The sequence below is a fragment of the Chanodichthys erythropterus genome, chromosome 3, assembly GCF_024489055.1.
Source record: "Chanodichthys erythropterus isolate Z2021 chromosome 3, ASM2448905v1, whole genome shotgun sequence".
Taxonomy (NCBI): domain Eukaryota; kingdom Metazoa; phylum Chordata; class Actinopteri; order Cypriniformes; family Xenocyprididae; genus Chanodichthys; species Chanodichthys erythropterus.
This window is the reverse complement of record NC_090223.1, coordinates 67,579,342-67,606,181: the sequence shown is the minus strand read 5'-3', so window position 1 is coordinate 67,606,181 and position 26,840 is coordinate 67,579,342. Positions and strand designations below refer to the sequence as shown.

The 26,840-nt window shown below is 38.7% G+C and overlaps 3 protein-coding genes across 3 annotated transcripts in view; 1 reads left to right on the top strand and 2 right to left on the bottom strand.

Moving 5' to 3' along the window:
* LOC137005952 (gastrula zinc finger protein XlCGF57.1-like) overlaps positions 1 to 26,840 on the top strand; it is a 779,808-nt gene that overhangs the window by 35,915 nt on the left and 717,053 nt on the right. The gene's annotated exons all lie outside the window — the stretch shown is intronic.
* Positions 1 to 26,840, bottom strand: part of LOC137006201 (gastrula zinc finger protein XlCGF57.1-like) — a 703,714-nt gene that overhangs the window by 485,986 nt on the left and 190,888 nt on the right. The gene's annotated exons all lie outside the window — the stretch shown is intronic.
* LOC137014399 (polyunsaturated fatty acid lipoxygenase ALOX15B-like) lies at positions 1,789 to 26,091 on the bottom strand. The gene is made up of 16 exons (XM_067378692.1): positions 25,811 to 26,091; positions 25,523 to 25,747; positions 24,946 to 25,099; positions 24,559 to 24,763; positions 18,963 to 19,044; positions 18,724 to 18,846; positions 11,758 to 11,861; positions 11,490 to 11,659; positions 11,234 to 11,377; positions 10,718 to 10,921; positions 10,108 to 10,194; positions 8,115 to 8,284; positions 7,709 to 7,830; positions 6,852 to 6,952; positions 2,225 to 2,395; positions 1,789 to 1,968 (listed from the first exon to the last, which is right to left on the bottom strand). The coding sequence occupies exons 1-16, from the start codon at positions 26,089 to 26,091 to the stop codon at positions 1,789 to 1,791; spliced, it is 2,523 nt and encodes an 840-aa protein (XP_067234793.1).

Sequence of the window (26,840 nt, the reverse complement as noted above, 5' to 3'; positions counted from 1 at the left end):
CTTAAACATGGATATATCATTCCCCATTGCGTGTTCAACGCAGAGTTGAAGTTCCCTTTGAAAGGGAATGTCTCAGGTTACGTATGTAACCATAGTTCCCTGAGAACCAGGGAACGAGACACTGCGTTTCCTTGCCATGCTTCGGGCTGCCTGCCAGCAGAACAGTCCCTCAAGACATTACAATACTGGCTGTTTCTCCAGGCACTCATTTATACTTCCGGGTCATGGCATATTACATCATAGGCTGTCGCCGGCCAGTAGGGATTGGAGTTGTTGGATAGTTGGCTTTCAGACATCGGGTCACGTGTGACGTTCCCCATTGCGTGTTCAACGCAGAGTCTCATTCCCTGGTTCTCAGGGAACTATGGTTACATACGTAACCTGAGACATTTTGTATTGTCCCTTTGCATCCCTCTTGTTCACAAAACATAATTTCTGGAGTGAAATTATTTGTGCAGACATACACGAATTTGTGTATATTTTAGAGCGCATTACCTTCAAATATTAATCCACTGCATCCTCAGTGGCTCAGATGTTGGGAGAAAATGAAAACTCCTATGTTCACTCTTACATCCAACAACAGAACACTGGGATTGCCTATGAGATGTTGTTGTCGATAAAGCTGCTCAAATGCGGAGAAAATGGAAGACAGCGTACAACTTGCTGAGGGCGGAAACTATGGTAATGCAGGACTGTCAGAGAATCAAAACGGGATGTCTAATGAGACCACTTTGGTTTAAAGGAGATTAAAAAAAAAGAGGAGTGAGTGTATTTTTCCATTGTAGGATGGTTGTGTTCACACACTGCCAACACACATTTATATCCAAACACCATGTAAAAGTGGATTTTCCATAATAGGTGCAATTTAATGTAGGTAAGAGTATAATGTTACTTTGAAGACACCAATACGCACGTTCGTAGCCATATTGTGCAAAAACGGGTCAGCAAAGAATGAGCTAAATCTATTGATGCAATGTTGAGAAATTTCCCCCGGTTTCACAGACTAGGCTTAAACTAGTCCTAAACTAAAATGCACATTTGAGCTGTTTTAACTGAAAGTAACTTGTACTGACATATGTCACTCCCATTGTTTTGTCTCAAGATGCACACCAGTAATGTGTTTTTCTAGTGTATGTTTCAAAATAGATACTTAAAAATCCTAATTGAACTAAGGCCTAATCCTGTCTGTGAAACTGGGCCTACATTTTTAAATAAAAAGGCATTTAAATGTCTTGACAATTCACATGCCAGAGATGCACATGGAATTTTACCCTGTCTGGAGTGGATCCCCTCTTGTTTGTTGGTTTCCAAACTGAGTAAGTCATTGTTTTTGGAATAAACAAACAACAACAAATAATTGCACCATACTGTATTTTGCACTGTAACACAAAGGCGCAATCAACAAAGATGGGACTGTTTTGGTTTTATCACACAAGTGTATAATATGTGACAGTTACAGTAAACATGTGAAAGTTGTGTTTGATTTAAAAAAAAGAAATGTACATTTGTATGCAATGTTTAATATTGCAGGATTGTACTGATTTATGTCACTAGGTGGCACCACAGTCATAAGAACTTATATCTCAGAACCAACAAGTTTTTCTTTTTTTCTTTTTTTTTAAAAAGCATCACAAATATTAAGCAGTGCCTTTCACATTATCTATCTTATTTTCCCTAAAAGGCATTATCAGTGATCTTGATTTGGGTTAATTTTGCTTTGGCCATTATTTTTAATGACAAAGCTATTATTAGAAAGACAAACATATTAAGAAGGACTATTGTATCCTCTCAAATGGCTACACTGTTGTCCACATTTTTGGGGCTCAGATAGGTGTAGGGAAGCTCCACTTTCTTGTTCCGCTCCTCTATGAGATCTGACAATTCCCCCAGATCCTTTTGAAAATCTTCTAGGAGCTTGCAGGGGACGTCTTCATCATGTAGATTTTCTGGGCTTTGTCCCAGAGGGTACTACAGACAGGGTATCAAGATTGTAATTGCAAGTAACATGTTGATAATAAAATGTTTATAATTATAACAATGTTTAAAACACTATGTATGATAGCACACTAATATTCTGTAAGAGCCCACAGCAACACTATGCTTACAGTTTGCTAAATGTCCTTTATAATGTAACAGTCAGATAATGCAAAGCAGAGGAATGAAAGCAGTGTAAGTAAGCCATTGTCATACAGAGTAATATGACACAAGTGATGTACAAACTCACGCGGTCTGCACAATCCTTGCTCAACAGTTTCAGGATAGCCATCCCATTCACCGTCGTGCTCACATCAGGAAGGGTCTCTAGGATATTTTCCTCAGTGGTCTGGCCTTTCACCTTGGGAGGGGGCTTTCTGAGGGCAGTGGGGTAGTTAGGCATCCAGCCGCCAAAGTCAAACTGGGGGAAATAATTGGTGAAAAATGTGACATATAAGCCAAATATTCACAAAGAAAAATTAGAGCACATAATTAACATCACTTAGGCCAGTTGTTCCCAAACTGGGGGGGCACAAGGGGTTGAGGCTGAGGGATAGTGTACATTCAGCAGATAATTATGCAAAAGAAACCCCTCTTTAGTGCTCCATCATCAGTTGTAGCAGTTGTGGTTGTAATTGTTGTCGTGCAATAACAGGCCACTAGTTGGCACGACTGAAGAATCAGAATTCCATTGCAGGGAGCCGTGTAAAACTATAAATAAACGATACATGGTTCTGCTTGTGTACAAATTTGTGAAAGGACTGCAGGTGCCCAATAAATGTAAAGCAGATGATCAATATGCTTAAGATTCACAAATACGAAAACAATGTGTCTACACCTGACGTGAGCAGCGCAGCGAGACAAAAGAAAATGGAACCCAACACAACGCAACACATCACAACAAATCCTGGACAGTAAACTGATGCCCCGTTCTATTTCGGACACACTTTGACACACAAAAAAAACAAATGGATTTGCAATGTTTGCTTTGTTGCGTCCAGTAGACCGCAGCTGTTTTGGCATCCAGGGCACATCCGTTGCAGTGAAAAGATGAGACACATCTCGCCCTCAGATTCACCAGTACAAAGGTGGGTAATGAAGCCAAACAAGTTAAGATGGCAAGTAGGCTAAAGTTAAGTAGTACTATATTACAATATTCATATCATTTTTAAATCAAGGTCATGTCTGAGAGGGTGCATGTATATTCATCAAATAATCTTGAAAAAAATAGTTTCTTCAAAAATATGAAAAAGCACAAGTTTTTAACATTGAAATAATTAGAAAAGTTTCTTGACACAGACATCTGGAGTAATGGGGGGCCCAGCAGAAAAAGTCTGGGAACCATTGACTTAGGACAGGTTTTTCTTGTCATCGTAAGTTACTTGCTCTAGGTGGTTCAGAGGTCAGATGGTCGCGCCGGTGATACCACCTTGTTCTTTTCTTACCAGTGTGAAAGAAACTAATGATACTCCAGCAATTTTGGTCGTACAAATAAGAGTTATATATTATTAAAAACTGTGGAATGTCTAATTTTATTTGTGTACACTCAGAGTAAAAACAAAATGTTGTGCTTTTTGCAAAATAAAGAAAACTAACATGATGCGTGATCTGTTGTCTCCCTCTCAGTGAAGTCCATTCTGACAGACTGCCAAACTTCATGTGTCCTTCAGATTAGCTCAAGAACAGTGTGTAGAGAGCTTCATGGAATGGATTTCCATGGCCGAGCAGCTGCATCCAAGCCTCACACCACCAAGTGTAATGCATAGTGTTTCAATTATGTTGTAAACAATTATTCATTGTTTACAATTAATAAATACATTGTATTTTAAAGTATATTAAAATAGAAAACCATTATTTTAAATGGTAATAATATTTCACCCTATTGCTGTTTTTTTTCTGTATTTTTGATCAAATAAATGCAGGCTTGATGAGCATGAAACATTATAAATAGTAATGTGTTCAATCTTTTGACTGGTACTGTCATTTAAATATTATAGACCTATACAAATTTTCTTCACATGATGTGTAATAATATGTGCATGCATGAGATCACAAAAATCATGTTTTCTGTTAAGAGTGGACATTATATTAACATTAACCCTCTGGAGTCTGAGGCTGATTTGGGGCCTGGAGAAGTTTTGACATGCCCTGACATGTGCTTTTTTCAGTTGTTCATAAACATATTAATGACAAAAGTGTCATTAAACTGTATTCAGCACAAACTAGGCTACAATAATATGTGAGGAAAATGTATGTACATGTTTGTGTTTTTGAAGGAATAACGTTTATGCCTGGTTATTGAAAAAACAAAAAACATAAGTCACTGAAATAAAGCCAAAAAATATATATTAAATCTGTGTTCACAAAACTTCTGGGTATTGGAGGTTGCAGACTAGAGTTTTGCTTCAAAATTATGTAAAAATGATCATATAAAACAATATATTGATTTGTTTTTGTAAGACACTTTTTGTCAAGAAACACAGTATGTGTGGAGGCATCATCATGAATAATGGGTTTTCACACCTGAGAAGACAAAAGAATCGCATAAAGAGCTCTAATGAGCTGCATAATTAATGAGCTCTTTCAGTCAGGTAGGCTGTGGAAAAACCCTCCGTGATCATGTCTCAAAGCTCATCATGGTGTAAATCAAACATACAGAAAAAACAGCAATACTGTGAAGTATTATTACAATTTAAAATAATGGTATTCCTTTATATACTTTAAAATATAATGTATTTCTGTAATGCAAAGTGTCTGAACAATTATGTTACCTCTATGGCATTTCATAGGCTTTTAGCTTAAAAGCATGCACATTTGGAGAAATATTGATGGATTCTTATATGTTTGTCAATTTAAGATATTCAACAGATTAAAATGGTGTATAGTAGTGATGCGCGGGTCGTCTCATAACCCGCGGACCCCGCGGGTCGGGTTGGGGCGGGTTAAGAAATTGTCACTTTATTTGCGGGGCGGGTTGGGGCGGGTCATTGAAAAAAAAATCCATGTATGTTGCAAGGAATTCCCTATAGCATATATTAAATATTTGGGAATATCTATTTACATATTTTATTAGTTTTTTTGATAAGGTTATAAGCGGTGCGCCAAGCAGCTCCCGCCACCAGCCACGACAACAAAAACGGACAAATAAAACAAGATAAAATGCTACATTGAGGGCCAGTTCTTCTGGGACGGAGAGGACATTCTAAGCTTCCTGCAGTCGCAGTCAATCGCCTTTCCTGTGCTTGCCAATGTGTCAAAAATTATTCTCTGTACCCCGGCCACAAGCGCATCAAGCGAGCATGGGTGGAGTCTAGGCGAAATAGATTAAACCCCGGTACAGTGGATTCCATACAAATAAAGCATACTATATAGAATAATTGTTTTGTGCAGAATTTGATCTTTGATCTCTGACTTAGTAGGCTACATTAAGCTACGTTAAGCTTATTCTTTATAGCGGTTTTATATGGGAGGAAAACACAACGTGAAATTAAACGAATTGTGTTCATATTATGGGCTCAACTGCTTTTCTGTAGTATACTTTATTAGTATGATGTGTAGTAGTATGAAGTTTGGTCTGTTTATATCACTTAGCACATTAAGCCATGTTAATCGTTAAGAATTTATCTTCCAGAATCTGGCAGTAAGGTGTGGGAGTTCACTTTTAGTCCATCTCTTATCCTGAAATGTCCATCTTGCAGAGATGGACTAAATGATCTTCCAAAACTTACTGCCAGATTCTGGAAGATAAATTCTTCAAACAGTGGTCCAAGAGGATGTGGTGCTGGTCCTTCAGGAGTCACTCTCAAGCTGTCTGTCTATAAGGCCTATAAAAACCCAGTCTTCATGTACTTTATAACACTTCAGCTTGTGATTCTTATTAAGAGCGGGTCATTTTTTAGGATTCTTCACCTAACCTAAGTCTCTGAGATCCTGACACCTCACACTTCTGAAGACTCCAGGTAGGTTTCAGTTCTGGGAAATGGTGGCGCTGGAGACTAAAGGGTTCCTGATGGTTTCACACTTAATTCTTCACCTTAATTCTTAATTATTTTGCAGTTAACGTGTCTTTTCTTCTCCAGCTGTTTTTGTACGACCCCGCTGACCCAATGAGCATTTCACTGTCCAATGGTCATGCTTTAACTTTGCAATTTCTAGTATTACATTAGTATTGCGTCCTTCTCATGAGTATTTAATAAATTTTGACTTTTCAGTCTGAGTTAAATCTCTTTTTTGGCTCATTTTATCTGTAAAAGAAAACCTGCCTAATAATTCTGCACACCTGAATATAAGGCATTCTTCATTTCCAGCCTTCATGAACAATTATATATCACTTATAAATGATTAAAAACAATATTAATAGTAGTTATTAAGATTGATGTGGACTGGAATTGGTAAAATGTGCTTGGAAAAAAAATATGATCAGAAAATCAACTTGCCTAATAATTCTGCACTCCCTGTATATGTAATTCTCTCAAAAACACAAACATGTACATACTTGTTGCTCACATATTATTGTAGCCTAGTGTCTGCTGAATACAGTGTAATGACACTTTTGTCATTAATATGTTTGGAAGTAAAAAGCACAAATGTCAGGGCATGTCAAACTTCTCCAGGGCCCCAAGTTAGCCTCAGACCCCAGAGGGTTAAAGCATCTTGAGTTAATGTTAATAACAGACAACAGTTTAAAGCAGAGTCTGCAATTCCCATTCACAGAGCCAGGACAACAGAGGGTTTTTGAGCTCAGACATTGAAATACAGCTAGAGGAATGTATGGAGCAATTTGTTGGATTTGAGAAAAAGTGTGTGGGATTAGGATCATGGACTGCAGCTTTAATGGCTTTGTGTGACTGGAAGTGAATTGACTTGTACTAACTGACCTGTCCATTGTTTAAAGCAGCATGTTGGGCTGATACAGTGAAGATCACCATGGTGACAAACTTGACAAGCTTGTTCACAGTCTGAAAAGATGATGGTATTCCTGGGAAGAAGAATAAAAAGGCTGTTTCTGTGAGGATTCTGTATGATTTATAAGTCTTTTGAAAAGTGGGGACATGGGGTAATGTCCTCACAAGTCACCTCTCCTTGTAATACCTATGTTATACCCATGTCATTATACACATTTGTGTCCTGATATGTCCCAAAAAATGCATGCACACACACACACACACTACATGAACTACATTTGTCTATTGACCTGATTCAATTCTTTTCCATGAAACATGTAATTACAGTGGGGTTTACAAAAGAGTTTGTGCCTCAAAGTAAATATGTCTATCCTATGCTGTGTAAATACTGAGCTGAACACCCCCCCCCCCACACACACACACACACACAAAAAATGAAGACTTCATATCGCAAAAGTCTCTAAGTGCCGTCTGAAATTTTCTTCTAAAATAAGCATTTTTTTATCAAGCTTGTATGTTTATGTTCACTTATTTCACTTTAATAGCAATGAAAATGACCTATTAATTGCCATTAAAGTGGAATAACTGAACCTAAACATACAAGCTTGTTAAAAATGCTTATTTTAGAAGAAAATTTTAGACGGCACTTAGAGGCTTTTGCATCTGAAGTCTTCAAATATAGATGAATAAAAATAAAGGGAACCTTAATTAAATGTCCTGATATGGCAACAAATCCTTTGGAAATGCATACTCATTGTTCTAGACACATTTTTATTCCACCAGAAATCACACTTGCTGCATCTTCAACTGCAACAGCCCTGATAACAGACCTGAGCCATCTCTTCCCAGGAAGCCATTGGTGAATATCTCACTGATCCAATCCTGCAGCTCTGTGTCCTTCTGAACGTGTGCATCACATTGATAGTAGTATGACAAGAAAGCCCCAACAAACCTGTAAGCAACCTCACAGTCAGATGTTTTCCAGGTTTACATATTTACAGTAACAGTGACTTACAACACGGTACATGTACAACATGTGCTCACTGACTATTAAACCCATGAACCTGTATAATTGACACTTTATTTGTTGAAATATGAATCAAAAAGTTCACCCTAAAAACAGGATGTATTATGTAACACACACACACACAAACAAACACACACATGGAGAGAACAAGAGTAGAAAGCATAAAGCCTATCAATAAAACACTAGATTAACTCCACTGGTAGTCATACTTGTTGATGATGTTCCACAGTTTCATCCCATCGTCTCTGTAGTAGTAGTAGGGAACATTCTCCAGACCTCTCTCAGAGATGTTATCAGGAAGACAGAGGGCGCTATAGGTCAGGGAGGCTGTAGCACGCTTCAGCAACTTTGCCAATGACTCTCCGCCTATTCCTGCATACTAAGCGTAGTATCATTAATGGAGAGAAGACACATGACATAAAGTTAGGTTAAAGGCTATAAACAAACAAATCCCATAATAATTTACCCAAAAGTTAAATAAAAATAATACATTCAGAAAAGAGTAGATTGTTCAAGAAGTCAGTCATCACAGAAAACATTTAAGAGCCATTATGCTTTTTTGAACCAATCTTACAAGATATGTTTGCAGGTACATAGGATTGTGAGAAGAAAATAGCTTCTTTCAACAAAAAGTATATTGTATTATAATTGAAGATTGAACCTTTAGGGCCCTATTTTAACGATCTAAGCGCATGGTCTAAAGCACATGGTGCAAATGCACTTAGCGCGTGTACAAATCTACTTTTGCTAGTTTAAGGATGGGAAAAATGGTTAGCGCGCACAGCATATGGTCGTAAAGGGTTGTCCCTATTATCTTAATGAGTAATGGATGTATTTTGGGCATAATGTGCAATCTCATCTCCCATTCCCTTTAAAAGCCAGGTGCACTCGCGCCATTCGCTATTTACATGGCAGAATTTGCAAGTGGAAAAACTCAAGTGAGGAAACGGATCTGCTCGTGCGTGAGGTTAAAGCGCATCTACAGACCATCTACGGGAAAAGCCGGATTCTACCAAAGCATTTTTATCTTTATGCACACAATAATAATCTTTTACATTGTAGTACTTTTATTTTATTATTTGGCATGTTTGTGTGCTGCTGCGCATCCCTGTGTTTGTAATAAGCAGAGTGTAAACACATTGTGTACCCGCATATAGGGGCATATTACTAACACACTCTTTAACCCTTTAAGACCTGAAGACTTTTTTAGAGTTTTTTTTTTCTGAGCGACACACACAAAAGTAAAGACTCATAACTCAAAAAGTGTAGCATGGAGGTTTCTGTCAAAGGTAACTGTCAAAAGGTAGGTATCATTTGATAGAACACTTTTTAAATTTTAAGAAAATATAAATTACATTACATTTGGACATTTTCTTGCTGAGAAACAGCTGATAAAAGACAAAAATATTATTTTTTTTTCATTTGACATGGAGTAACTCAGGAACGCAATAAGATCGGATAAAAATTATTTTTTGGTGATGCTTTCCTACATGTGAGCTGCATCTGGTTCAAATTTTGTGGTGATAGCATAAAGTTTAGTTTAATAAATTGTTATAAATTTTTTTCCGCAGCCAGGTGGCGCCAATGGGCGTTAAACTCCAGTTTAGATGCACTTCTCAGCACTCGTTAGGAGTTTTTCAAAATGGTTAGATGCATTAAAAAGATGAGATTCGATGATATATATTTTGTGTTATTCCACATTGGAAAACAAACATGGATGGGTCCGGGAACATTGGATACACACTGCATCAGAGATGAGAGACATGTTTTTAGCCAAGTATGTTAAATCATTCCGTGAGTAATATCTTGATCAACGCAATATATTATGTTGATTTTGGGTTCATTTTAATCTTGAGAATCTGCTTTAAAATCTGCGCCGGCGCTCCATCCGGTCTTAAAGGGTTAAATAACAAAACAAATGTTGCACTATTGACTTTAGACCAGGTTTCAGTTGGTCAATGCCACAGTCGTTTTCAGTTGCCTCAAAATAGTAACGCATCAACAATGCGCACACACCTCGTTTTCAGACCAGCACGCCCATGGATGCACAAATGGGTGCAAATGCATTTAAACTATTTAAACACAGGATGTGAAAATAATAGCTGGGCTGAAACTAGCAAAAAACACTTGCGTCACACCTGGCGCAACATTGCGGTGTATGAAAGGGCCCTTAGTGTCTCTTTAACCATGCCATATGCATACCGTGGAAATAGCACCATCCTTGGATATCAGCTGATTCCGGGCCATGATGTTGATCTGGAGCGTGTATCGGATATGAGGAAAGAGAAGCTACAGAAGGAAAAGTAAGAGATTTGCATTTACCGCATTCTAATCACATTTTAATTTTTGTGTGTGCTTGCATTATTGCACATGTATGTGTGTGTGTACCTGTACCTGCAAGCCTTGTTTTGTAGTTGACTCCCTACATCCCATTCCTTCAAGTTATTTTTACATGAATTACAGAATAATTACAGTTTTTGAGAAATGTTACAGAGAGATGAATGGGTTTGAGTAAGACATTAGTGACCCCTCATGTACCTGTTCCATTTACTCTGTGTCCAAAGACTATAGATGAGTCAGACATGCTCTCCAAAAGGTAAATGCTGAAGGGGAGGCTTTTTTACAAAGCAACATCTCTGAGGTAAAATAGACAACTGCAACCAAAGTCTACAACTGAAAAACTCCCCTGCCGTCAAATGTTATATAAGTAACACACGTTATTTAACTCGCTATTATTCTGTCTCTCTCTCTGCGGATATAGTCCTCACTGTTCACACACGTCAAACCAACTTATGTGCATCAGATTCAGTACCTTGTAGAGAGGGTGTGGAGAGGGAAGATTGCGCAACGTCGCCACGGTGAACACCTCTGCCAGCAGGTGAGTTCTCAGCAGGTGAAAGTCGACCTCGTGAACGGCAAACTCTGCATTTCGGACGAAGATCTTGGCCAGATTCCAGTCATCCTTTGAATCCGTTGGGAAGAAGATGGGATTCTCTTTGCCGGGCTTTTGCCTTAACTGTGCAGATTGAATTTGAACATGCATGAAAATGGTGCAAACGATTTCTGAGGGAATCTGGGTTATGATTTTTCTCTCTTTCAAAAGATGACAAAGGATTTCCAAGGCGTCTGTCATAATTGCTCTATGAAGACATTGACATCTTTTAAAAAAGATTTATTTAATGTTTAATCATTCAGACAATTTTGCCTACTCATCAGTTGCACATTACATATCACCTTTCCTTTGTTTCTTTTATTTACCTTTTATTTGTTTCTTTTTTTATTTATATATTTAAGGTAGATTGCTGCACTTCAGATGCGAGATACTCACCTGAATGGCAATGGGCAGCATCATGCCATAAGGGTCGCAGTACAACAGGACCAGGGGAGCCGTGAGGTACTGCTGCCTGCCATTGACTACGTTTCCCACCAGCTCATCCAACATCTTGTAGTCAGACAGGAAAATGTTCCCTTTCTGGGTGTGGGGAGGTAGATCACAAAAAATAATGAAGAAACACATGAAATTAGGAAAACCAAAGCAAACCAGACCTAGTAATTCCAAATCATGCCAGTAGCTAGTAGTGTACCTTCATCTCCTGCTTCAAGCTGCTCCCTCTTAGGGAGTCTTTGACCATGTCGTCTGTGACGGGGAAATTCGCGGGCAGCTTTGAGCAGCGCTGGATCATCATGGGGTTGAGGCCATTCAAAAACTGGTAGCCAAAGAACTCATCCTCATCCCAGTGCTCCCGAATGTATTCTGCAAAGCATGCTATGTCAGAACATATGCAGCAGTGCAGACTGTACTTTATTTGCAATACAGTCATTTTGAACATTTCATTCTTTCAAGGTGAGTACCAAAGGTTTTGTTTCTGTTTTCACAAAAGATTACTTCCAGTTGGCTCAAGCTTTCCCAAGATCTTCTGCAGTCAGCTAATCCAGTTAGCTTCAGAACAGCTAACCTAAACACACAGAATACACAGGTACACATTCAAACATTAATAGTGGAACTAACCTTGATATACTACCTATGATCCATCTTAACTGTAGCTGTTAATATCTTTATAGTTACTATATTAGATATTAAATTATTACTGTCTTTGAGGATTTTGTGAATGCCATAAAAAAATACACTGAATATACATGGATCATGTTTTTTAATGACCACAGTTAAGTTCTAACGCATACTTCAAATTTTCAGCATTTCCACCAGTGCAATCTTTAACTATTAAAGAGACAATACACCACCTTATTTAGGCTAACCTATTCAAACAGAAAACACTGATACAGTTCATTGTCCACACAATAATGGTAACATGGTGAAGCTTGGTATAGTGGGCCCACTACTTATGAACTCTCCAAATTAATCTTTAGTTACGTTACATTAGGTACTTTTAGGTACTTTTACTTTTTTACGAAGAAACCATGGATGCCTGCAGCATTTCATCTGACGGTATGCACATGGGTTTTTTATTTAACACTAAAAATTTAAAAACATATATAGCTACACACCTTTCGGACCATTGGTGAGAGCAACTTTACTGCAGAACAAGTGTAGACTACTCAATTTCTAGACATTTTAAACTTTCTGATAATCCAAAAATTTCAACGAAATTGTCAGACATTCATTTAGCACATGTTCACAGAGGAAAACAACTGAAAAACAGTGCTGGTTGTTCTCTTGATACTGAATGTTTGTTTTACTGACAGAAATCGCTTCTGGTGATTCAGTGAGAGAGCAGTCCAAACGAATGCGAGTGGATTCAGGCCGTTTTGCAAAAGCACTTTATAACATATGTACATACATGTTGTGAATTCGAACACTATATTGCCATATGGCTTTAAGCGTTGCATGGCCCAGTGTTGTGAAAATATAAATTTTCATTGCCTTAACATAATCTATCATGTTTGTTTTCCGCACAGGAATAAACTGCCTCATGTAGGTGAACAACGTGTTTTCAGACACAGTGTTTATTATTTTAGTTTGTTATTTTTGGTTGGTTCGGGGCTTAGTAACAGTAGTCTCGGGAGCACATCCAAATGTTTGGGGGACTACTGGTTAATTGGTAGTCTTCCCAAACTTTTGTGACTTTTGTAAATACCCTGTCTTGGGCCAGCTGAAGACTAGGGTCTACATTAGTTATGGGGGTATTTTAATTTCTTTAAAAAGCTCTGATAATTTTACTTGTCAAATCTCCACGGAAGATATTTAGTTTACACTGAACGTGTTTTTTGTTTGTTTGTTTGTTTTTTTTGTTTTTTAAATTAGTTTGTTTCGAATTACCGTGAAGCTTTTGGAATTCCTTCATTTTGAATGGATGAATTAAAGTTGCCTGACGACTGTGTGTTGCAGGGGTGACTAAAAAAATTCAGAAACAATAGAAAAATTGCCGTCTGATGTTAAACATTTGGATGCAGCTCGACAGCAAATGCAAATCAGTTTGCTGTCCAAGGTTGTTCTCTGATGTGCCAACACAAACAAAGACTTTGGAGCATGCCCTTGTCAAAAAATCCTATTGGAATTTCATTTTATCCTTTAGGATCTTGTTGGATTCTTAGAATCCTATTGGACATTCTGATATATTTTAATGGAATTTCAATTTGTCCTGTAGGATCTTATTGGATTCTTGAAATCCTATTGGACATTCTGATATATGTGACCCGTCACGGAAACCAGGGACACAAGTCGGCAGCACAACTATTGAGCAAACTGAGAAAGAAGCGTTTTTTTGCAGAATCTTTTAGTTGAAATCACGAAGAAGCATCTCTGTGTTTTATATAGCAGTATTGGTTTATTTAAAAGTGTAAATTTTGAGGTTGAAATCGGCTTGTTTTTCTGGGATTCTATCTCGCAGTAGGGGCGTGTCATTGTTTGTTTGTACTTCCATACTGGAATCGGATACGTCGGCTTTTGTTTCTTTTGTTATTGCCGCTGCCCTCCAAGGGGAAGCGTGGCTACTTATTTAAACAGCGCTCTGGCCGGCTCTAGCTGATATCAAAATTCAATGAAGATGGACGCCGCAAAGAATATCGCAGACGAGCTGAACCGTGGCCGTTACACCGAAAATGATTTGAAGTACAACATACGGCTGGATTTTTTAGCTGCGGAAAAAACAGTGGCAGGACATGCGAATTATATTTAGAGGCAAACAGACGCATAGTAGTGCAAACTTCGGAGATGGTTACATCCACAAAGAAGACCCCGACAAAGAGAAAGTGTGCCCGAATAACTTATTTCATTGGAGGCAACAAGATCTTTTCTGTTTCTTATGGGGTGAGTTTCCATAAACATCAAAGTTTGTTGTTTTGTGTTCATTCTAAGAACACGTAGGCTACACGTTATCTCACGTGTCTATTGTTATTAGCTAGCTCAGGACTGTCGTTTTAATTGTAATCGTTAGCATCGTATCACTTGCCAAAAACCCCCATTACTATAATGGGCTTTTAGATGGTAATGTTAGCATGTTAATTTGAATAACGCTTCAACTGCTTGGTGTGAATGACTTAGCTCATGTAAACCTTACTATTCTTGAATTGAATGTGACGCTAATAATTTTAGCCAGTTACTACTTCTTAACAAGGATTTACTAATGTAATAGTAAATGTATCAGATTAAATTCCTACGTAAGTAAAAGTATAAAGTATCCGTAGCCGTAAAATGTGCTTCAAAAGTAAAAGTATTGAAGAGTTTAATGTACAGGATTTTTTTAATCCTTTGACTCAAACCAGGTCTAACCACTATCTGAGGTCTAAACCAGGACTATACGGTTATCACAGAATCCTGTTTAAAAAGTCCTAATGTCAAAAAAGATAAAATACTGACATTTACAATGCACATTATCCTTTATTATTAATAGTATGCGGTCCGATTTTTCCCGTTGCGTCTGTCATTGCTTTGCAACCATGCAGCTTTACAGGGGGCATGGCTTATCTAAATGAGATGTAAATGAGCCCTATTGTCACTCCCAGCAGGCGAGAACAGGCGAGAACTGCAAAATCGTTAGAGGTCATTTTCTGCCCTTTGAGCTTTTTTGAGTGGCTACCTTCAAATGGCCACAACTTCTCCAAATATTATCAGATTTCCATGTGTTACACATCGTTGTAAAGCTTGGAAACACTTTCAGAATCTGTGAATAACTCAAAATGCCCCAGAACCGACTTGTGTCCCTACTTTCCGTGACTGGTCACATATTTTAATGGAATATTACTTTGTCTTGTAGGATCTTATTGGATTCTCAGAATTCCATTGAACATTCAGATTTTTTTTAATGGAATTTCACTTTGTCCTTTAAAATCTTACTTAGAATCTTATTGGACATTGTGATTATATTTAATGGAATTACTTTGTCATATGACTTTTTTTATTCTATTAATTAATTAATTATTTTTTAGAGTAACTTTACTTTTCTAGAGTAACATTGTGTTTGTGTTGTTTTTTTGTGATTTATGAGGACATTTCATATGAATACACACCACACTAGAGGGACATTTTGTATTATGAGGACAGGGCCGGTGTCCTCATTATTCAAAATTTCTGCTCATGTCCCCATAGCTCACAATTACCTGATTTTGTGTATAAGCTGTGTATTGAGACAGCACCGTAGGTGGTTCTGTGGTACTGCACCCCCTCCCCTCGTGTGTGGAATCGAGGCATTTGATTGGCTGACAGCCGGGAGTCCTCATAATCTCTGGTTTTGTCAAACTTGTGTATTAATTTAAATGTTAATACAGTTTTCTAATTATCCCAAAAAAATGTATATAATTTATCAATCATAAATTAAATATATAAACGCGGAGTGATTGTGCAGTGATGAAAGTCATTTGAAAGTTATCAGTCAGTTTAAAGTCCACGTGAACTGGAAGTTGCAAACGACTTTTCTCCAGTGCTGTGACGTATTTCCAAGTGAAACGGAATATTGAATAGAAGGCAGAGTTTTACTTTAGCGCTCCTCCTCTCCATCTCTCGCTCATAGCAAATAAAAGGTGCGTTCACGCGGCCTCGTAATTCCTGTAGTTATGAGATTCCTGCTTGTAAAAAGCATTCACGTCCTCGTAGAGCTCGTAATTACAGCTTGTAAGATGGGAGTTTTCTGAAAGCTCCCAGATGTACCATGTGGCTGCTATACCACCTGACTGCTGTAGATTCATTATGCGTTGACATTGGTGGCATAGAAACGCATAATTCCCAGTCAAAGGACGTGAACAGCTCCGAATACAACGTCACGTGTTGTCATCTCAAGATTTCGGTAAATACGAGGGTGCGTGAATGCAGCATAACGGTTGGAGGGGAGTGGTTTAAGCGACTTCAACCCATGCCGTCAAACTGATGTCATTAGAGAAGGGGCACCGTTGCAGAGGGGAGGAGCATTTTCAGATTTTGATTAAATATTACGAAGCCAAACAATTTTTTTGTGTGGATTGACTTGCACGGATGAATTGTTCACCACAAAACTAGCAATTTGAGCTAACAAAATAAATAAGGTACATTTTGATTTCATGTGTACTTTAAGTAACGTTGGTGATGCGTCATAGCGAAATCATTTCCTGTTGGGCCGAATGGAAACACTAGCTGAGAAGACATCTATGATTTGGACCTTTTTGAAGTAACTAGTATAAGATAGGTAAGTTATACTAATGTTTATTCGTCAGTTTAGCTGCATGTTCAGTTTGTGTATGTACGGTTTTGTAGTCTCATCGCTGATCGTTTACAGTCAGAAAGCAGCTAGTGCGCGATGCTAACGGTCCGTTATTAGCACCGTTAGCATCGCGCGCTAGCTGCTTTCTGACAGTGATTGTCATTCTGTTAACAGATTGTTCAATTAGCTCCTACTTCAGAGTAGGTCTGACCCAGCACTATAGGAACTATAGGAACATGGAAAACAGCGATAATGGCATTAACCTGTTGTCTACAGTGTTTTGTTAATCTTTTCAGATTAATCTTTCACTTTTCACATTAACACCTGTATTTAGCATTGTGCACTTGTGAGACGATTGACTAAAACTATCTCATTACCACTTTCATAGCGGCCGGTTACTAGTCTGAGTCGATCATGTGGAAAATCAGCTGATTCCAGTCCTTGGCCGCTCGATTGGTGCATCTCTAAGTTTTTCTGGCACTAGCAACCAGGGATGCATTGTAAACTATTTACCTCTGTACAGTTTAAATGCATGCCTAACTACTGCATGTACAGGAATTATTTTAAAAAATACTGAATATAGATTAAATCTATGTAATAGAAAACAAGAACTAGTTTTAGGCTCAGCCTTGAGGAGTTTTGTTGTGTACATAGATGGCAAATACCATTCCTCAATAATTGTAATGTTTTGTAAACTTGCGTTCTGTTTATTTACAGGCTACATCAAAAAATAAATTCAATGTTGAAGCAAATATAATTATCCGTCTCCTAGAAATGTGCAGACGAATGCAAGTTGGCAAAAAGGCACAACAGTGACTGTGTCAGTGTGTGTAAACCAGACCATTGTATTTCACAGTTACTGCTTTATAGTTTGTTTGTTTTTTGTCTGTAATGAAGCCTGTCATGAATATAATCTAGAAAGAGTAAAAAAGGTAATAAATTCAATATAATTCAAGTTATGAAAGAAGACTAAATTAAATAAAATACTAATGAAAATAAAACATACATTTGTTGATTTGGCTCTTATTTCAAATCACGTCTGACATTTATAATGTGACTGCAAGTTATGCAACATGTATTGAACAATGGTCAGTTTCTACATCAACGTGAGTTTAAGTAAACTGTAAAACAATCAAAAACTACCATTGGTTAGTTAAGGATACAGTGGAAAAGTGCAACTTTAGAATTCTCTACAGATTCTTTAAGATTAAAATTAAATAAATAAATACAAATTCAAATATAGTCCTGAATAGGGACCCAATTGTATCCCATTAAAATCCTGTAGAAATTATCCTACAGGATATTTATTTATTGTCTTATAAGACAATTCTCACAAAATCCTATAGGAATCCATTAGGAATCTTTTAGGACAAGACATAAATATCCTATAAGACAGTTCCTAACGGAATCCTATAGGAATGGTTCCAAAATATGATAGAAATTCTTATAGGAATCCTGTACAGATTTCTTATTGGAATCCTTTAGGATTTTTTGACAAGGGACGTGATCTAGACTGATGAACAAAATGAACAAAAGACTGAAAAGAGGAGAAGCATCATCTTGCGCCAACATTTATTAGAAAGCTTTTTAAACTATTCATGACCCACCCTGACTAGAATTTATATAGTTTTATTGTAGTAATTATGGTAAATTTGGCTAACTTGTAGAATTTATAATCTATTGAGGGAATATATTTTTACTAGATTTATATTTTTCATAACAAATGCTATGATAATGGAAAATGAAACAGTTTGACTTCTTATGACACAATGAAGTAGACTTATAAGCTTACATGTGCATAAATAATATAAAACTGAGTTTATAGAGGTTACTGGGGAAACAGCTCTATTTCTGCTTTTCCATAAGCGCCACCTACTGACAGAGAGTGGCTTAAATTTTCATTCAGCCTGATGACTGTTTTTGTTTGTTTGTGACCACATTTTTATAATGTTAATACATTAAATTTTGAATAATTGGCTTTTTTAACACCATTTTGAATAAAGTGAAACTTTAATTTCAGATATATAATTTTTTACAGTGAATATAATTCCAAAGCAGCATGTTTAAATAATAATCAAATTGTAAAGCACGAAAAATGTCAACCAATTTTAGAATGCACTGTATTATTTTTTTGTGTAACAAATAGATGAACACTATAGGAGGGTTAAAAAATGACTTGGTCACTTACTGCGCTCCAGCACTGGAGTAAAACTCGGTTTCCTTTGTAAAAGAGAATCGGACTTCAGCCGGCAGAGTGAGAGCAGTGTCATAATCGATAACTTGGGGTGTGCCCTCAGCATACACGCGCCACCTGGGAATAGAATATTCAGCTGTATTTCACTGAAATTAATTTCATTTCACTGAATTAATTTTAATTTAATGCAGACACTGTCACACACAACTTGTATTGGTGTGCTGCCCACAAACCTAAATAACTTTTGTTGCTCTTCTCGCTGCCTTATCCTTTGTTTATGGGCTATTGGGTTGGTTTCCTGGAACACAAGTGAAGCTGAAATGGAAACATTAATTCACGATCAAAATGATTTGTTAATGTTTGCAAACATTTTAGAAAAAAATAAAGGATTTTGTATATATAATTTCTAGATAATGATGAAGTCATTCATGTGATTTTTTAAAAAAAATGTTATCATAGACACTTTAATTTGATTAAAAATGTGCCTTGTCTAAAATGGCTAATGGTTGCATTAGCCTATAGATAAGTTACAGTCTTCTTAGATACATAAAAAAGAAATTAAATTAAATTTTACTTTAGTTAGTGTGTAAATGTTGCTGTAAGAACATAAAAAACAACATCTGCAAAGTTACGATGCTCAAAGTTCACTGCAAAGGGAGATATTTTCTTTTAAAAAATTGTGGACCAGAGTGGAGTTTTCAATGCAGTGGTGACAGATGATGCAATAACAGCAACTCAAACAATAGAGGCAAGACTAAAACTGGCTGCATGCGGCGTTTGAAAAAAAAAAAACAATTACAAAACACAAGGAATTTAATTTTTTTCTCCTTTTTTCATTCTGTTTGCATTTACATGAGAAAATTGGATAATATTGACAGATTGGAAAATTTCATTGACTCTTACTTCAAGCGCTTCATCTACCACTTCTCTAAATGATGACACTAACCTGGCCAAACAGAAAAAGATAGACTCTGCTACAATTACAGAAGATTTGTTGACCATGGATGTGGAGTTTAGTGTCTTACAATCTATCACTAAGAATTTGAATCAGCTTGAGTCTGTGCACTTGCAGATACTAGACATTAAATTGCTTGAATTTTGCATATGATCAAATTGAACAACTTCAAATACAAAATAAATCGTCACAGACTACAGTCGCAACACTTACCAAACAAGTTGATACTCTCACCTCTGAAAATAGAAGAATTAATGAAACGCTACTCAAAATACAAATTAGGAGTATGCAAGATAATTTTACTGGGATCCCTTAAAAATAAGGCTTATTTTTTTCATTTACTTTTTTTCACAGATTTCTAGTTTATCTGTTTATTCAGCCATACTGATTGGAGGTGTGTCACACGATGGTTGCAGCAGAGATCGTAAATATTTGCAGCATTTTACAGGTTTTATTAACAAAGAACTCAAAACACAGAACAGCACAACCATATAAATGCAATGGAGAACTGACAAAGAACAGACTGAAACGGCTTCAGGTGAACAGGGAGCCACCAAGGTGGCGCCGACAGTACAGGAGCCGAAGACGGTGCCGGAAGTTGAGGAGGCCAGGGCAGTACTGACAGTTCAGGGGGCCATGGTGGTGCTGGCCAATCAGGGGCCTTGGAGGTAGAGGCAGTTCAGGGGGCCATGGCTAGGCAGCCTCCATGGACTGGACCCTTGGCCTGTCCACTATAGTGAGGGACATATGGCACCCTCCCAAAATTGTGTACTGGTGGCTGGTGTACTCTCTGGGCAGGAACTGGAGCCCTCTCTGGACTCTGGATGGTGACTGCAGCCCTCTCCTGACCCTGGACAGGGGCTGGGGCTTTCACTGGACTATAGTCAGGGGCTGGAGCCCACGTGGGTGCATCCCACACACAAAACATGGCTGTGGCCATAATGGTCCGTGCTTCATTCTCTGGTGCTGACTCAAGAGCTGGAACAGGCTCTGGGATTTCTCTCACGGGAACGGATTCAGGAAACTCTCACAGGAAGGGATTCAGGAAATTCTCTCAAGGGAACGGATTCAGTAAAAATCTTTCACGGGAAAAGGCTCAGGAAATTCTCTCATGGGAAAAGGCTCAGGAAATTCACTCACTGGAACAGGCTCAGAAAATTCTCTCATGGGAACAGGCTTAGGAAATTCTCCTACTGGGACAGGCTCAGGAAATTCTCTCATGGGATAGGTAGCTCTGTCTGGCACACTGGTTTCCTCCTCACTCTCTATGATAGTAAAGGGGGATCCATTGTGGACCAGCACCCACTCAACATAGTCCTGGAAGCTCCCCCGAGGGCATTCTCCGGACAGGTCTCAACTCGCACTCAGCACGCCTGCCCGTAGAAGGACCTTGGTGGAGCTTCCGATAAAAACACACAGAGGCTGGTGTCATCATAACGCACGAAAGGAACCAATTCCAAATACCTCTGCATGTGGGCCTCTAGAGACAGATACCCCTGGGAGAGGAGGAGAATCTCAGCTGAAGCTAGATCCATATAATGGTCGGTTGTTCTTTCACATGTTGGTTGCACAAGTGTGGAGACCACGGCTGAGGGCTTAGGTGTGACTATGGGTGGCGCTAGGGGTGAGCTAAGGTGGCTGGAGCCCTGAATGTTTTTCCAAAAGCCCAGAATCTTTCAGGATTGAGGTTTCTTAACAGTGCTGTCAAAATATCATTTGTCCAAACATGAGTTCATGCACACCGCAGTTGTACACAGCCACGCCCTGTCACTCACTCAGACCAGCGGCAGGCCTCAAGACTCTCGTTCAGTCCGGTGTAAGGGTTTTTATTATGATATAGCACCTGATATGACAACTTTAGCACATTTGTCAGCTATACATTTATTCAGTGTTTCCCATTAATGACCCTGTGCCACCGCCACTGTTTCACAATGAACCGAAAATGTAAAACACAGCCTAAAGTGTCTCTTAACGTTGTATTTTGCCAACAAACTAAAATCGAAACCGTGATATGGCTTTGTGCCTTTATAAAACAGCAAAAGACAGTGTTTAAGTATATATACAGTCTGTTTATGCTGTATGTTTTAAAGAGAAGTGCGCACATTTGCTCATGCGATCTGCTGCTGATCAAAATAAAAGCGCAAAGGTTTATCTCTTGCAAGTGAAGAAATTGGTACAAAAGTATTGTAATTTCCCTGTACTGTATTGTAAAGTAACTACTTAAATTCATTTATTTTACAGTGCTTTTTTTTTTTTTTTTTTTTTTTACAATATATAGATATTACGGTCATATGAATAATTATAAAAGGCCTAAGTCATATTATAATATTATTGAAGGCCTAATAATTGTTTGGCATCCTAAAACAAAAGTGTCAATCACAACTAAAAAGATGTTTGTGCCCTCTTTAATGTCCAGGTACAAGTCAATGCTGTTTCTTTGTTCAATTTGCACACTGTAGGCTACATGTGTAACAGAGCGGGAGTCATGGTAAGATCCAAATGCAAGCTTTATTAAGAATGTCGTACAGGCAGGGTCAATCAGGAGCAGACGAGAACAGCAAGGGACAGGCAGGATCGTAATCAGGGTGCAGGCAATGGTCAGGACAGGCGGATATCATTCACAGAACAGTATAACAGGCAAGGGTCAGGACAGGCAGCAATGGGTCAAGAAACAGGAACAGGCAAGATCAAACACAAGCAGACAGGATACAAGGAACGCTCAGAATTGTCACTAGGAATCAAGACTTCGCAAACTGGTGGTGTGAGTGTGAGTCCTTTATAGTCCTGTTAATGTACTGCAGCTGGGTGTGGTGATTAGTGATAGTGATTGATGGAGTGAGTGCAGGTGATTGGCAGAGAGCAATATGGGTAATGTAGTCCGGGAACTGACAGGAACAGACGGTGATCATAACACATGGGCTTAAGCTCTCAGTTTCTCTTAAAGTGCACCATACTGATGTATTTAACCTTAAAATGTACAGAATTTTCTGTACAAAATTTTCCAGTGTTCACTGGAGTCGGCTGGATGCTTTGCATCGATGGCTTCGACCTGTTGTACACAGCGCTCTCTCCATGTCTTCATGCCGTCCTCCTTCCCGTGTTCACCGCGGTGGTGTGAATACCTTTATTCTTCGACCGTTGTGTCAGACAAAGTCGTTTCAGGGAGATTCGCCGCTATATAAGGTGGCTTTGATCAACGCGCGCTCTCTGGTAAACAAAATATTTTTTATTAAATGACTTTTTTTTTCATCACGGAAACCTGGATTAAACCTGGAGACTTGAGTCATTTCACTGAGCTGGTGCCACAGGGCTGTAAATTTTTAAATTTCCCCCTGTTATCCGGTCGTGGTGGGGGATTGGTGAGAGTGTGTAAAGACTCTTTCCTCTGTCGTTGTTTATCAACTGGAACTCGTAGTACTTTTGAAGTTCAGTTTCTGCGCTCTTTGGACAACCCAGTAGTTTTTGCAATTATATATCAGCCACCTCATGTACACAAGGATTTTCTTAATGAATTCACTGAATTTATAGGGGAAATTGTCACCAATCATGATAGAATCTTGATTTTAGGGGATTTTAACATTCATGTCTGCTGTGACTCTAAGCCACTTTCAAAAGACTTTCTTAATCTACTTTACACTTTTGACCTTGTGCAATGAACAAAAATAGCTCTCACAAACTTACAAAAACTAACAAAAAATATCTATATCTTTAGTTTTCTTCTTCATCCTGTTTTTCTTCCTCATCCTCATTGTTTGCCCATCTATATTTTGCTGTAGAGCTGATCTTTCCCAGCAGTTTTTTGTTGCTTAACAAACAAGCATGAAAGTTATAAAGAAATTTATATAGGCCTTATCAGCTGTTACATCGCAAGGTACAAAGGAAGAGCACAACGAGCTGAACTCATTGTAGACGATAGCTGAAGTAAAAAGTATCAGTTATTCAGTTACAGACGACTGCACAAATCGTGCATACTAATGAAAACATTATAAACTGTTACCTAGAAGTAAACAACTGTAGTTTAGACATAAGTCAGCCACGACGCTGAGAATACAGTTTATGGAAAAATCCACTAATGTCTTGAGATACAATGTGATACTAATATTCTCAGATGCACGTATAATCGCGCATGTCTGCGAAACTCATTTATATTAATGTATGCTCCGACTTCGGAAACCAAAAATCTCAGAAACCAAAAATCTCATAACACCGGTCAATTTAATGTTAAATGTTAATCTGTTTCCCGAGACATCGGTTTCTCTTTGTGAAGATTTTACAAGACATTTTAATGATAAGATTTCCCAAATTGCATCTTTTTTGCCTCTGTCATCATAAAAATTGCCTGATATTCCTGATTGAGATTAAATCTACTCTGAAACGTACTACGTGCCCCCAGGATGTAATTCCTGTACGTTTCCTCTGACAAATTATTGAGACTGTTGGCCCTGACTTATTGTCTATTATTAACAAATGTCTTTACACTGGCACTGTACCTGGCGACTTTAAACTTGCCACAGAGCAGCCTCATCTTAAAAAAACCTAGCTTGGATCCTACATTACCGGCTAACTTTCACCCTATTTCAAACTTGTCTTTTCTTTTCTAAAATTTTAGAGAAAGTGGTTCTAAATCAACTACAGTCTTACTTGACTATTAATTCCATCTCTGAAAAATTTCAATCTGGTTTTAAATCCTGTCACAGTACTGAGTCAGCTCTTTTACGAGTTCTGAATGATATCATGCTGATTACTGACTATGGCTCTATGGCAGTCTATGGCTCTGGTTCTGTTAGACCTCAGTTCTGCCTTTGATTTAGTTGACCATAATACACTTATATCACGTCTTGAAACATGTGTTGGCCTGAAACGTGAGTGCCTACCTTTAGCAGGTCTTAAAGCGAGCCTCTCGTGACACTCAAGCCAGCTGTAGCACGGAAACAAAATCTTGTCACCTTCGGGTGTGTTGACCAAGATCTTATCGCAGAACCACTGGTCGTAAAGAAGACCCATAAACGGCTTGGAGTAGAGGTTGACAGATATGAGCTCTCCCAGGGACTCTTTACAGTGTATATCAAATGCTTGCTCCTGCAAAGACATGTTAAGATAAATAAAAAAGATAAATAAAAGATAAATTCAGGTACATAAAAAATGCATCATTTATCATTACATACAACTTTTAATTTTTTCAAATATCTTCCATCTAAAGATTCTGACTGATGTTGTTTGGACCAAAACTCCTTACTGTTAGTTTAATTTGGTGCACTTACCGATCCTTGCCAAAACCCCTGAAACCCCTGTTTTAGATAGTGTTCCTCACTCTTGGCCTCAGTACCATGCAGTTGGATGTAGATAAGGCTACTGGTGCCCGCCAAAAGCCTCTGCCCAGTGTGCACCATTACTGTGTAGATCACCATGGCTGTTCTGCAAAGTAATGGACAATGATTTTTAAGAGAAAATAAACATGATGAGACCACCAAAGAATATCACAAAGTCCAGAGGGAGAGCGTGAGTGGAAGAGAGGTCACAATGCTACTGCTGCAAGAGAACTGTTGTTACTACACTGATTGTAAAGAGAAATGAAATTACCACTAAAATTAAATACACATTTCACTTGAACACTCCATAGCAAAGATTTATTACTAAGTTTTTGCAAAAGCAAGAACCTTGTTCCTTTAAGAATGACCTGCACACAAAGAGGCCAAGAGCAGAACGCCAGTTTCACACCACAAGCGTGAGCGGCGCGTATTTTTTTCCCATGTGCATGTTAACCAATGGGTGCATTCACTGGTGTTACATTCACGCCTTCCCGGACTCCAGCTCCCAGCATCCTCCTGTTCTCCACACCTCTCTGCGCTTCCCTCATCAGTCTTCCCGCCATCTCCCCGGATTCCCAGCACCTGTTGTTCCTCATCAGCACTCCTAGCACTCCCTGTCCGTTCTTGTTGTTGGTTTATGTGTTGATGTTGCATATCTGCTCCTTGGTTGTTAATAAAGCCTTTATCATTGTGGATTTCCGTACTCGCCTCATCTATCCAGCACAGCACGTAACAGAAGAATGGACATAGACCGCTGGAAATTCCACAACAAAGATGGGTTTATTCTTCACCGCCAAGGTCCCTGTGTCTCCCGTACCTCTCAAGCCATTGACAGCCTCGGATCGCCTCGTTGGGTTCCGGCAGGGCGGTCAAAGAATGTTTTTTTTTGGGGGGGAAGGGGACCCGTGGGTGGGAAAGATGGGGGTGGGCTCGGAGACCCGATATGGCCGACCACGGCCTCTGACTCGTCTCAGCCACCTGAGACTCCTGACCCGCCGTGACGGCCCTAGGTCCTAGACCCGCCTTGGAGACCTCCGCACCCGTCTGCACCCCTCGCACCTGCCTGTAGGTCTCCAGGGCGCCCACCCCCCTCCCCATTGTATCATCTTAGGTGCGAGGACACCTTCCCGGACTCCAATTCCCAGCATCCTCTTGTTCTCCACACCTGTCTGCACTTCCCTCATCAGTCATCCCGCCGTCTCCCCGGATTGCCAGCACCTGTTGTTCCTCGTCAGCACTCCCTTTAAGTTGGACTCACTCCTAGCACTCCCTGTCCGTTTTTGCTAATCGGTTGCATATTATGTCGTGGATATATCCCTTGAATGCATACTGCAGTCCCTTTTGTCTTGCCCTCTCAGATATTTCACCTGTTCGCCGAAAATGACTAATTATCTTCTTGAAAATGTCTGACATCAGTGCATGTATACTGTAAATGACTTGACAGGCGTAGAAACAGTAACTAAGGAGGGCGGGGCTTAGCGAAGGGTCCATTGACAGGCGACTCCTCACACGTCCCGGAGCCTTGGTTAAAATCACAATTTTCTTACGATTTACAAATAGTTGGAAACATTTTGGATATTGTAAGTACTCAAGTGTACAAAATATATAATGCTGGCCTAAATGCACCATAAGCTGATCATAAACGTAGTCCATTATTTCGTGCATTTTATTCTTCAGAAGTTGTACGATCCCACCGTGTGAGAAAAACATTCTTATTCCGTAATATAATCATTAAACATTTATAATCGCACATTTCCGCCATCTCATCCATTTAAAATTGCCGTTTCAAACACAACGATGCAGATTTGCGATAGTGACGTCAAACCTCACTCCTTATTGGCTGTTAC

Coding starts and splice junctions, on each gene's coding strand:
- LOC137014399 (XM_067378692.1), bottom strand. CDS start 26,091: ATGGGGAGGGGGGTGGGCGCCCTGGAGACCTACAGGCAGGTGCGAGGG. Junction 24,764..24,945: donor AGGGGTTTTGGCAAGGATCG/GTAAGTGCACCA, acceptor ATGTCTTTGCAG/GAGCAAGCATTTGATATACA. Junction 2,396..6,851: donor CTGCTTTAAACAATGGACAG/GTCAGTTAGTAC, acceptor TATTTCCCCCAG/TTTGACTTTGGCGGCTGGAT.